Source organism: Apodemus sylvaticus, chromosome 5 (assembly GCF_947179515.1).
Source record: "Apodemus sylvaticus chromosome 5, mApoSyl1.1, whole genome shotgun sequence".
Lineage (NCBI taxonomy): Eukaryota > Metazoa > Chordata > Mammalia > Rodentia > Muridae > Apodemus > Apodemus sylvaticus.
The window spans coordinates 7,138,991-7,151,336 of record NC_067476.1 but is presented as its reverse complement, the minus strand read 5'-3'; the positions used below and the strand labels follow the sequence as shown (position 1 = coordinate 7,151,336).

Genomic DNA, 12,346 nt, shown 5'->3' with positions numbered 1-12,346 from the left:
GTAGCTGTTGTGGGAGGCCAGCTCAGAGTCCCAGGTCTGGACTATGTGCTAGCTGAGTTGGTCAGTCTGCCATTTGCTACGTTTCTTATCTGGCTATCCCATGTCTATCCTCCTGGCACCAACAGTGTGGCTATGACCTACTCTGCACTCTGTCCCCGCCACCCACCACTGTCACCCTCTGATTCGAAGTGAACACCTCAGATGTACACACCTCTCAGCTGAACAACTACTGGCAGCTTAGGCTGAGCATGCAGGGTACAGGGCTCAAAAGACAGAAGTTAGCTTGATGGTGGAGGATGGGGGTGGGGGGTAAGACGTTTCTTCACCTGTTGGTGTAATGAGCAGCCCCTGACTGGCTGGATCTCACACAGACTGGAGTTCAGTGTCTGATCTTTGCGGGCTATGAGACTTCAGTTCCATGTATACCAGGTTAGTTCTTCCACCTTGTTAGTCAATAACGACAAGGTGCAAACCGTCTTGGGATGCCACGACTTCCCCTTGCATATCAAGTCCCAATGACCAGCTCATCCCTGACTGTCCTGAAGTCTGTCCTCCAGAATCCTACCTAACCACAATACACGGGAAGGGAATGTGGGACTGTGCTTGACTTAAGCCACCATCAAGGCAGGCCTTTTGCAAATAGAGGTGACCCTAGGCTGGGCTCTGATGCTTCTTCAGGGGAAGTGAACCTCAAAAGGCCTCACTGGAAGAAAAGACATACCCTTGGGACTATTTTAGGTCTCTTGTGCAACCAGAGGCCTCCAGGAAGTGACTGTCTCCTGGGGATTGGAGCATTGGAGCCCAAGGCGGGGATTTGGGGTTCCTACCCTATAAGAGCAGACTATAGCGCCAAGCTATAGAGAGAGCTGGGCACTGAGCGGTTGCCATGGCCCTGGGATCTGCTGCACTGTTCATCTTGACCCTGTGTATCAAAGAGCTGAACATCCATGCCGAGGACACCTGCCCAGGTGAGACAGACTCTAAGTCCTTGAGAGTAGGTAACTAACTACTCACTCATGCCCACTTTTGTCCCTGTGCCCACCTCTTCTGAGAAGCTCCTGTCAGCTCAGTGTCACCTTCTGAGGACAGACTCTGAGTGACCAGCACCGGCTCAGGTGGAGACTCTGTTGACCTGTGACTGCTGACCCTGAGGCCTTAGGTTGATCTCAGGAATGTCACAGAAAATGACACCAGTGTTTTACACCTTCTTAGGGACTTTGGAGAGAGATGCTAGGATCCTCTAATCTGCACCTGCTACATTCCCTTGGTAACTTTGGTAAAGATGCACCCCAGATTCTCCTGGTACATATGGACAAGGATTTGGGGTTAGAGAATATTCATGATGAGCTCTGTCTACCCTGGGGATATTGCTCCTAAGCACAGGGCAGCGGTCTCAAGTGGTGACATGGTTAGAGAAGGGACTCAGACAGCAAGGCACAGTCCACTTTCCATAGAGGAAAGAACCCACCAGGGAAAGTGGACAGGGAAAAGCCTACGAGGCCTCAACCCTACACAGAGAACTCCAGGCAACTAAAGAATGCTGGGAGAGCTAGAGGTGGTCCTTCCTACCAATTTATTGTCCAGTGCCATACTGTGGGCCCTGTAAACATACTCACAAGTAGCATTATATGGACTCAACAGGTTATATTTGGGAATTTATATGTATATAAGTATACATATATGTATATGTATATATACATATGTATGTATATATAATTATATTTATACATATATTTCATGTGTGTGCATATACAATAATAATTTGTGAAAAAATAAGGCCATGAATTAGAACATGGGGAGGGCATTTGGGGGGATTTGGAGGGAGGAAAGGGAAGGGAGAGATATCGTAATTATAATCTTAAAAAAACAACCTGGCCAGGAGCTCACTGAGGACAGTTCTCTAGCCTCTGAGGTAAGCCGTGCCCTAATCTGATATCTCAAGAGTTCCTCTGCAAAGGTATGAACTTTGCAAGTCAGCACATCGACAATATTTGACAAAATGTAGCAACTTCTGTTTGGTTCCAGCAGTGCCACGGCGCATGCATGTCCCTGTCCCCTCCCCCCTAGAAGGTCTCTTTTAGTCCAACCACTGCATGGTCAACCCTCAAGAGTAGGAGGGGAAAATAGTCACATTAATTCAGTTGCTTAGCAAGATTGACTCTTGTTTTTCCGTAACCATTTCTAAAGCATTCTCTAAATTCTAGAGTGATGGAAAGACTTTAGTTTTCATCCTCAAGTTGAGTCCTTGCTTCAGCCCTATTTATTCTCTAAGAAAACATATTTTCAGTGTGTGTGGCTATTTTGCACGTATGTGTGTCTGGGTGCCGTTTGCATGCCTGGTGTCTGCAGAAGCCAGAAGAAGGCATCAGATCCTCTGGAACTGGAGTCACAGACAGTTGTGAAGGACCATGTCGGTGCTGGGAATCAAACCCTGGTCCTCTGCAGGAACAAGTGCTCTTAACCCCTGAGCCTCTCTCTAGTTCCTACAACCACATGGGCTGAGGAGACAGACCCTTGAGGGGGGGCACTTAGGTGATCTGTCAAATGACAGCACTGGTAACTGGAGAGTTCATTCTCAAGCAGACCTGACGCAGCCCTCTGCCTGACATGGCTGAGCTGACAGTTGCCCTCAGGGAAGGTGGCCTAGGATGCTAATACCAGCTGATGCTTGTATTGTTCTGCAGAAATGAAGGTCCTGGATCTGGAGGGCTCCAACAAGCTCACCATCCTTCAAGGCTGCCCTGGCTTTCCTGGAGCCCCAGGGCCCAAGGGAGAGGCAGGCGCCAAAGGAGATAGAGGTGTGTACTGGGGAAGGAGGGCATAGAGAGGGGACAGTAATGGCAGAGGGGTCCCAAGTCATGGAAAGGACAGTATTGATGGGAGGTCTTCTGAGCTTGGATGCCCAACCTCGGGCCCTCTCTGACTGTGGGTCTTATACCAGATACCTTGACAGAATGGTCAGTGACAAAAACTAGCTCCAACTAGTCTGAAAAGACCCAGGCGGGCTTCTCTGGAGTGTCCCTGGTGCTCCAGGTGTGCTTTGCAGCCCCGCCCCGCCCCGCCCCTCCCCCTCCCCCATCACTGTTTGCTCCTCTTGGCCACTGTAAGACATCTAGGCAACACTTTCACAGCCGTACCCGAAAGCTGGGCGGTGGCTTTCTTCTTCACCTGCCTCACAGGATAGATCAGAGGCTCAAAGGGACCAGCCCCTTCCTGAGCTGGCCCTCCAGCGAAGAGTGGGGCAGCATCCATATGGGATCTTCTGCAGGATACAGTCACTGGAACCCTGAGCCACAACATTAGCACTTGTGAAGACCTCAAGCACACTTGTTCTCCCCAAGTCGGGACAGTAGTGGTTGGTACCTATGTTTCCTGAGTCAGATGTGCCCCGGGGTTCAGCAGGAGAGCCCCTTGCTTGAAGGTACTCCAGCCCGGCAATGATCTGGTGGGGCAGGACAAGCCTGGACACCTCTGTGAGAGATGCCAGGTTTGAAGCCAGTGTGGGTGGTCCAAAACTGAGTCCCACTTGCCTGCTCATCTCTGTGGTCCCAGTAAGGGAAGAGATATCTGTCCCCAGAGCCCTGCTGAAGGACTTGAGAGAAGCGGCTAGCCCATGGCCAGGATGAGAAAGCCAGCAGTGGGGGAGGGGTGTTTACCTCTTGTTTTGGATCTCACTTCCCTAGATCTAAATTGCTACCACCATGCATTGCTAATTGACTCAAAGTGAGAACTAGTGTGCCCCAGGTACTGTATGGTCAGTAGGCCTGCAGAGGTGTTCTTCTGGTGAGGTTGCTTCTCCTGACCCTCATATCCATCTGTAAGGATGGACAGGTTCATTCTGTCATTGGGCACACCTAACAGTGGAAGCTTGGAGCCTACAAACTCCTACAGAGACTAGTAGTGCTGTGCTGGGTCCGATGTGGCATCTGAGATCAGAACCTGCAAGGAAGACCTATGACTGCCTCACAGCTTCCATTGAGTCAGGAGACATCTTAGTCAGGGTTTCCATGGCTGCAATAGAACACCATGACCAACAGCAACTTGGAAGGAATGGGTTTCTCCCCCTCCCAGCTTGTGGTTAGTCATCCAGAGAAGTCAGGGCAGGAAGTCCAGATGATACAGAGGCCATGAAGAAATTCCGCTTACTGGTGTGCTCCTCAAAGCGTCTTCAGCATGTCGTCTTGGTTCCCAGGACCACCAACCCAGGGGTGGTGCCACCCACAGTGACTTGGGCCTACAGACATCAGCCACCAATCCAGAAAATGCCCCATGGGCTTGCCCACAGGCTAATCCAGCGAGGGCATTTTCTCAGTCCATGCCCTCTCTTTCCAAATGACTCTAGCCTGTGTCAAGTTGACATAAAAAGTAGGCAGCACAGGTCTTTGGACATGCTACAGCCATGGTTTTCTTCATGGCGCTATGTGAGAGGCTTGCCCTCTCCTTGTAGAGGCCTACTAGGACAGCACCTCTGAAGACATGTCTCCCACTGTGAAGTCTACAGTGTGGTCCAGGCCCCATCCACTCAGCTTGGACAAAGGAGCCAATGAAAGCTTAGTGACTATGTGCTCAGTGCACAGCCATGGGTTGGGCTGCACCCCCCCCCCGACACTGCTTCCTCCCCAGCCACAGGTAGGGTATACCCTGCCCCCATGTCCTCCCCAGCCGGGGGTAGGCTACACCCTACCCTTTTCACCCTCCTCAGTGAGCCTGGCTGTATTCCCAAAGGTCGATATGGCCAGCATGACAGGGTCAGGCATTTGCCACCTAGGCAAAGACCTTCTAGGGGGATAATGGTGGGCGCATTGCTCAGAAAGTATGTTTGGTTTTGCAGGAGAGAGCGGCCTTCCTGGACATCCTGGGAAGGCAGGACCAACTGGACCCAAAGGTAACAACTTGGCAGACAGCTGAGGGATGCTAGGTCTGGCACCTCAACCTGTCCATAAAGATACGGGGATTGGAGAGAGAGATGGGAGGGACTGCCCAACCCAGGCCTTAGTGTCTCTTCCTTGCAGGCCTCATGGGTTGCCTGCTCCCTACCCCTGGTTTCCAGCTCCCCAGTTGACCCTAACTAGTGTCTGCCTTGGGTGGCTAGCCCTATATGGTGGGTCTCCTGATTGGCCAGATGCTCTGGGCACTAGTATCAAGTTCTCTTCCCTCAGGAGACCGAGGAGAGAAGGGAGCACGTGGGGAAAAAGGTGAGTCTCTGTAGTGTGTCTTGGGGTGGGGTGGCGTGCGCAGCTCTGTGTAATGTCTGTAGAAATGTCTGCCATGCCCAGGCATACCTAGGGAGAGGGGCCTCAGTCTAAAGCCCTAATGTCTGGGCAGGGGCCAGGATATTTGAACCCTGAGGGCTCACATTCTAGGACCTATTTATTGGCCTATCTGAGTCATTAGCAAAAGTGATTTGAATTCTTTTCTAATTGATGGAACTTTAAGACACAATCTCATATCTTCTTTATCATCAAGTTATATAGTCTATCTGAGTTTTGAATACCAAGGACACCCCTCACCCACAAGGCCACCCGGGTAGACACTTTGGCAGAGCATAATCTAAGTGCACTTGGAGCAAAGCATGCTGGGAGCAAGGAGGGGCTACCCATTCTTTTTGGTACACAAGGCCTCAAGACAGGAAAAGCCATGCAGCTGGAACGTGTGCTCCAGGAGGAGGACCTAGGCAAGCCCTGGAATTATCCAGCTCATGTATTTGTGAGGTTATAGGGCCAATAGGGATGTAGCTGATGACCTCACACTTACTACCAGTGTCTCTTCTCTCCCCACACAGGAGACACCGGGCCCTCTCAGTCATGTGCTACAGGTGACCACATTGCCTACCCAGTCCCCATGTAGATGTTCTCTGTCCCTGCCTCCACTTCCGGTCCCTGCTGTGTGACTTTGTGCTTGTTGATCAACTTCTCTGAGCATACTTGGACTCCGGTCCCGCCTTTATTCTTTGCTTCTGTCGACAGGACCTCGGACCTGCAAGGAGTTGCTCACCCGGGGCCACTTTCTCACTGGCTGGTATACCATCTACCTGCCAGACTGCAGGCCCCTGACTGTGCTGTGTGATATGGACACAGATGGTGGAGGCTGGACTGTGAGTGTTGAGCTAGCCCCCCGCCCCCCGTCACCAAACTCTCAGAACCCAAATTCCATCGTCAACAGAAAATGAGCTATGTGGGATTCTGTCCCTCTGCACCTCAGAGGGAGCCCTCTGCTCTGAAGATAAAGAATCAGCAATGCTGGAAGGTGACTTGTGCGAGAGAGCACACATTGAAGGGGAGGCCCGTATGGAGCCAGCACACGCCAGTTCCTGCTGCATGGCTTGGGATGTGATGCCTGCTCTCGTAGCTGCTGCTTGGGCGTGTGGGTCGGGTGTGTGGGGTCTGCTTCCCAGTGTTCTGAGGATCATGGATTCCTGCTCTGCTTGGAGGCTCGGTTCCTCGTGTTGACTTCTGTGTATACCTCACGGTCCCAGGTCTTCCAGAGGAGGATCGACGGCTCTGTGGACTTCTTCCGGGACTGGACCTCATACAAGCAGGGCTTTGGCAGCCAGCTGGGGGAGTTCTGGCTGGGGAATGACAACATCCACGCTCTAACCGCCCAGGGTAGGCAATGCTGGCCAGATGGGGTAACCTTGTGACCCTGAGATCTGGGCCATGGGGCAGAGGAGTACCAGAGGATTAGAGTATTCGATGATCAGCAAAGTCAGCCCAGAGCACGAGATTCCAGCCGTGGCCTTCCACAGGGTGAGGGTCAGGGGATAAGGGACTCCTCTAACTGTGGGATGTGGCCTCTTAGGACCCAGAAGATGTCTTGGGGACATTGTTTCTCATCTCCAGCTGTAAATTCATCCAGAATACTTGCGTCTGGGTCCTACAAAAGTCTCCCCTGCCTCTACAAGCAGCAGAGGGAGCAAGCTCCCTTAGTCCCTCCTCCTCCTACCATGGTTCATGGTTCATGGCCTGTCTGATGCTTCACTGAAAAATCACAGAGCCTTTTGTCTCTTACCTACTACCTTTTGGTGTCTGCTTCTGTGCATACAATTAAAAAAAAAAAAAGCTAAAAGCCCATCCAGGTTCAAGCTACTGCGTTAGAGAGCACAGCCCTCTGGGGGAATTCACAGAATAAAGCATGTCAGCTCGTGCCAAGGAAATGCTGCCAGTGGGTTCTCAGGTACTGCCTTTCGAACAGACAGAGGTGCCTAGAGACACAGGACACCCTGAGGTACTTCTGTAGCCAAAAGATGTTGGTACCTACCCAGGTGCACTGCCAGTTCAGCGTCATTCATAGATATCAATGCAATATCTGACTCCAGCTCACCTCAAAGGCTGAGCCTTCACTGTCCCCTGCCACTCTCTGAAGGAACTAGTGAGCTGCGGGTGGATCTCACAGACTTCGACGGCAAGCATGACTTCGCCAAGTACAGCTCCTTCCGGATCCAGGGAGAGACCGAGAAATACAAGCTTCTCCTGGGAGACTTCCTTGGCGGTGGTGCTGGTGAGCAGCTGGGGGTTGGAGGGTGGGCCGTGGGGTGGGGGCTTCTGAGCTACTCTGGGAGAAGAAGGGCCTGCTTTCCATCTCCTCCTGGTGGCCTTGAGCTATTTGACCATCAGCAAAATACTGATATCTCTCCCCGGGTGCTAAAGCCTTGTTTCTGCAAAGAAAGAACTTATCTAGGACCCTGAGTTAGCCAACCTTTCATCTCTGTGACAGAGAAATAAAGGAAGTAAACTCAGAAGGAAGGAAGACTAACTTTGGCCCATGGTTTCATCCTTAGTCACTTGAACCCAATGTGAGGTCCTGGAGGAAGCCTGTGATAGAACGAAGCCTCTCGTTCTAGGGCCAAGAAGCAAAGAAAGGCTGAAGGGAACGTCCTTCAAAGGCATGTCCCAGCAATCCTCTTCTTCCCACCAGTCCCTGCCTTCCCAGTGTCACCATCTCCCAATGGGCTACTAGGAATCTATCAGAGACTAAGCCACTGAGGCCTCAGCAATTCCAATCTGATTCCACCTGAGGCCCAAACAGTGCTTGCACCCGACCACGCCTTCAGCCTACAATGCTTTTAGGGACTGTTTATCTCCACACCAACGCAGCCCTTCCCCCTCCCCCCAGAAGCATTTGTGGTTTGGGAAGTGCATCTTATAGAGTGCACCCTACAGCGTATGAACCTGGGGACAGTGGATTGGAGAGATTCCCAGTGTGACTAGGGAAACCTTGGGGCATGACCACACCTATTTAACTGCTGAACTCAGAGCTAAGTGAGGCAGGCCACAGCCCCAGGAGCTTTGATGGTGACTGCTCTGAGATGTATGCAACCTCTTCACACCACATAACCTTGAACTTTTAGAAGAACAAACAAACAAACAAGGTGGAAGTGCTTTGACTGTGCTCTGTGGGGGAGGGGGAGCCTGGCACTATTAGAGGCTCCTTGTGAGCTTCAAGCCCAGCAGGGAAGCAGAACAGGATGAACCCTAGAAGCCTGGAGGCATGAAGCCATTCAGTGCCTACTGAGAGGCAGCCAGGGCAAGAGAAGTCCTAGCAAGATGCAGGCTACAGGAGAAAGAGCCAGCGCTGGTGGTGCTCTTCAGAGGGTTCCCAAGAGAACAGATAGTGCAGTTAGGGAGAGAGATGCCAACAGCCACTGGAACTTGCTGGGCCAGGAGGACAGGGTCATATCTGATGCATACACTCTCCCAAGGCCTGTGTAGCTGGGTCCCTCACCTGGATCTCAACTGTTAAGTCCTCCAGTCAAGGATAGAAAAATCGAAGGCGGGAGATGGGCTGCCTAGAGGGAGTCTAGCATCTAGGTGATGTATGTTCTTTCTGAACAGGCGACTCCCTGACTTACCAGAAGAACCAGTTCTTCTCCACCAAAGATCAAGACAACGACCTGACTTCTTACAGCTGTGCCATGCGTTACCAGGGAGCCTGGTGGTACTCTGAGTGCCACAATTCCAACCTGAATGGCCTCTACCTTAGGGGACCCCATAAGAGCTATGCAAATGGTATCAACTGGAAGTCTTGGAGAGGGTACAACTACAGCTGCAAGGTTTCTGAGATGAAGGTGCGCCTCATCTAGCTCCCCACACAGGGAGTACCCATCCCAGCATACCAGCAACAGGAGTCTTCTGTCTTCACTACCAGCTAAGGAAGGAGTGTGCTCACCCCATTGCCCACACTCCACACAGCCAATGACCTCTGACCCGGCTTTCTTCACATACCTATATTCTCACCACAAAGGAAAAATTGTATTTCCAAAAATTGCTTGTTCTCTGACAGACAGGTGTCTATGGTTTTTGGTGTGTGTGTGTGTGTGTGTGTGTGTGTGTGTGTGTGTGTGTTACTTTTGAATAGTTCACCGTATCTGAATCATCCAGCTGTGTTGTCTATGAGCTTGACAGTCGGGAAGGGTTGGAAAGCCCATTTATAGACACAGAGGAAACAGCCAATGCCATATCACCTTGGGCCATCTGCCTCTGACCCCCTGCTCTGCCACTACCATAAGTGACTTGTCACCATTTCAGCTCTGATGTCCCCTCATAGCTCACTCATAGCAATTTACATGGCCATTAAAAAGTCACCTTGGTGCTAGAAAAAGCATTCCTAAGAAGCTGGATGCATGCACGAGCCCTTCTGCTTTCTCTGTAAGAGCTTCTGTGAGCCAGTACTTCCCTTGACTAGCAGATGTGGTGAGCACTGTGCCCAGAGTTGGTGAGACATGCACTTGAGGTGCCTGAGGGGAAGATGTAGAGGGGCCTGCCTCCCCCAGGGCACATGTCAAAACCACAGTTCTCTCTCTCTCTCTCTGTGTGTGTGTGTGTGTGTGTGTGTGTGTGTGTTGGGAACAAGGAAAGGTACTCCTCACAGACTAACGCTAGATTCTCCCTAGGACTCAAGGGGGGCTGAGCAGGAGGAAGAGAAAGTTGGGTATTCAAAGTAGACCATCTGCTTATCAGGCACAAAGGAAGGAAAAGAAGGGACCAGGAAGAGAGAATTTCTCTTAGCCCTTTGCCTCTGCATCACTGTACAGGCACACATTCAGTGGCTTAAAACAACAGTTCTGTTGCCCACAGTTCCAAAGGTAATAAGACTTGTAGAAAGTCGACAGGCAGATGTGTTTCTCCTGACACCTGAGAGCCTGACGGAGGCGTGGGGAGACCTCCAGCTCCCTCAACACCCTGGCTTCCTTGGCTGTGGTTTCTTTGTCCAGCTTCAAAGACAGCAGCAACAACAGTGCTTAATCTGTCCTGTCCATCATCTAGAATGGGTCTCCATTTCTGACTGGAGTTAGATATGGTTTGCTTAGAAAAGCCAGGGTCCTCATAAGACCTCAGGGTCTTAGGGAGTCACATCCTGGTTGCTCCCTGAAAACTGTTTACAGTTCCAGACATCAGGCAAGAAATCTTCAGCAGAGGGCCTATTACCCCGCCCACAACATCCCATTGAAATCAAAACAGAAAACCAACCAGGACTGAGGACACACCTCAGTTTGTAGAGTGCTTGGCTAGGGTGCACATGCTGGATTTGATTCCCAGTATTGCATACACAGGGTGTGGTGGTACATACTGTTGTCTGAGCATTCAGGAGATGGAGAATGGAAGATCAGAATTCACAGCCATCTCAGGTTTAAAGCCAGCCTGAGATTCACGAGTCCCTATCTCAAACACATAGGTGAACAACAGCAGCAAAAAACATGGAGTTGACGGGCCAAGGGTTCCCACATGGGGTTCCTAGTGCGAGGGTGGCCTCAGGGAAAGCAGCAGAAGTAGTGAGGCAGACGTTGGAGTCGAGGACATCGTGGGCAGTTAGGGCCATTAGTTATGCTTTAAGAGGAGTTGGCACACGGGGGCGGGGGGGGGGAGGCTGGATCTTAACTGGGGGTCCTCGTCCCAGTGTGGCCTCTAGGAGAACAGTCAGAATTGTAGGACAGAGTATGGAGCCCGGGACATGGGGTGCAGTTTGAGGCTTTTGGGTGTGGTTTAAGGGGAGTTGGTGGGCAGAGGGTGGAGTCTCACCTGGGTTCTCTAGTGCTAAAGTGTCCTCTGGGAAAACTTCAGAGTCCTGGGCCCAAATATGGACACTCTTTAAGGAGAGTGGGTGGGCAAATGACGGTGTCTTACCTTGGGCTCCTAGTGCCCAGGTGGCCTTGGGGGAAAGCAATCGGAATTGAATACTAAGTCCAGGCCATGGTGGGCAGTTTAGGGCTATTGGGTGTGCTTTAAAGCTAGTTGGCAGGCAAATGGTATGGTCTTACCTGGGATCATGGGTGGAGGCATGGACTCCAGCAAAGCAGCCAGAGGTGTGGGCCAGAGTATGAAGCGCAGGGCATGGGGTGCAGTTTGGGGCTGTTGGCCGTTTCAAGGGGAGTTGGCTGGAAGAAGGTGGAGGGTTTTGTTTGTTTTGTTTTGTTTTGTTTTGTTTTGTTTTGTTTTGTTTTGTTTTGTTTTGTTTTTCAAGACAGGGTTTCTCTGTATAGCCCTGGCTATCCTGGAACTCACTCTCTAGACCAGGCTGGCCTCAAAATCAGAAATCTGCCTGGCTTTGCCTCTCAAGTGCTAGGATTAAAGGCGTGTGCCACCACTGCCCAGCTTAGAAGGTGGAGTTTTACCTGTGGTTTTTAATTCCAGGGCAGCCTCTTTGAAAGAAGCCTAGTAGGGAGTCCATATATGGCTCCCAGGAGACAGGGTACATTTTGGTGCTTTGGGGCATGCTTTAAGATTGGTGTTGGTGGACAGAGTGTTAGGTCTTGGGTCTCTGGTGCCAGTGTAGCCACAGAGATATCATCTAGAATTGAGGACCTGAATATGGTGCCTATCTAATAATAACAGCAAAATCTCCCAAAAGGTCAGTAAAACATGAGTTTGGACTGGAGGTGTAGTTTGGTGGTAGAGAACTTGCCTAGTATGCACAGGAACTGAGTTCTAAAGGCAGCACTGAACAACACAGGAAGGTATGGATTTGAGCAAACATCTCACAAAATTGATTCCGATGTATTTGTTAAAAGTCTGCAAATAATTTAGACCTCTAAAAACACTATCGCATTTGTAAAAACAAAAAGTTCCAATTTGTTTATTAAAAATTATGTTTATCAGAGAAATGCAAATCATAACAAAACGAGGTGCTAATCCAGGCTACTGCTTATTTAAGCTCCTCAATTAGAAAGGCCACATTTAGGGGGTGAGGCATCTGCTCACCAGTAGAAGCATCCAGAAGGCTGTGGCCAATCAGAACACACTTACCGTGGTTGACGTCACTGAAGGACTCTGTCATTATCCCATCCTCACAGGCATCCTTCATGGAGTGGAGGCACCAGTGTGGCTGTGGGAGTCATGGTCAGGGACTAAAG

At 50.8% G+C, this 12,346-nt stretch overlaps 1 protein-coding gene across 1 annotated transcript; it reads left to right on the top strand.

Moving 5' to 3' along the window:
- The first annotated feature begins 845 nt into the window (after nucleotides 1–845).
- LOC127685125 (ficolin-2) lies at nucleotides 846–9,278 on the top strand. Its single transcript, XM_052181960.1, has 9 exons — nucleotides 846–968; nucleotides 2,685–2,798; nucleotides 4,832–4,885; nucleotides 5,160–5,195; nucleotides 5,783–5,815; nucleotides 5,967–6,094; nucleotides 6,476–6,605; nucleotides 7,363–7,497; nucleotides 8,832–9,278. Exons 1-9 carry the CDS (start codon nucleotides 887–889, stop codon nucleotides 9,077–9,079), a joined length of 960 nt encoding a protein of 319 aa, XP_052037920.1. The 5' UTR covers nucleotides 846–886; the 3' UTR covers nucleotides 9,080–9,278.
- Nucleotides 9,279–12,346: the final 3,068 nt, after the last annotated feature.

Excerpts from the sequence above, each read along its gene's own strand:
- LOC127685125 (XM_052181960.1), top strand. The coding sequence starts at position 887 with ATGGCCCTGGGATCTGCTGCACTGTTCATCTTGACCCTGTGTATCAAA. Across the intron at positions 4,886-5,159 it reads AGGACCAACTGGACCCAAAG|GAGACCGAGGAGAGAAGGGA; the intron begins GTAACAACTTGG and ends CTCTTCCCTCAG. Across the intron at positions 6,606-7,362 it reads CCACGCTCTAACCGCCCAGG|GAACTAGTGAGCTGCGGGTG; the intron begins GTAGGCAATGCT and ends CACTCTCTGAAG.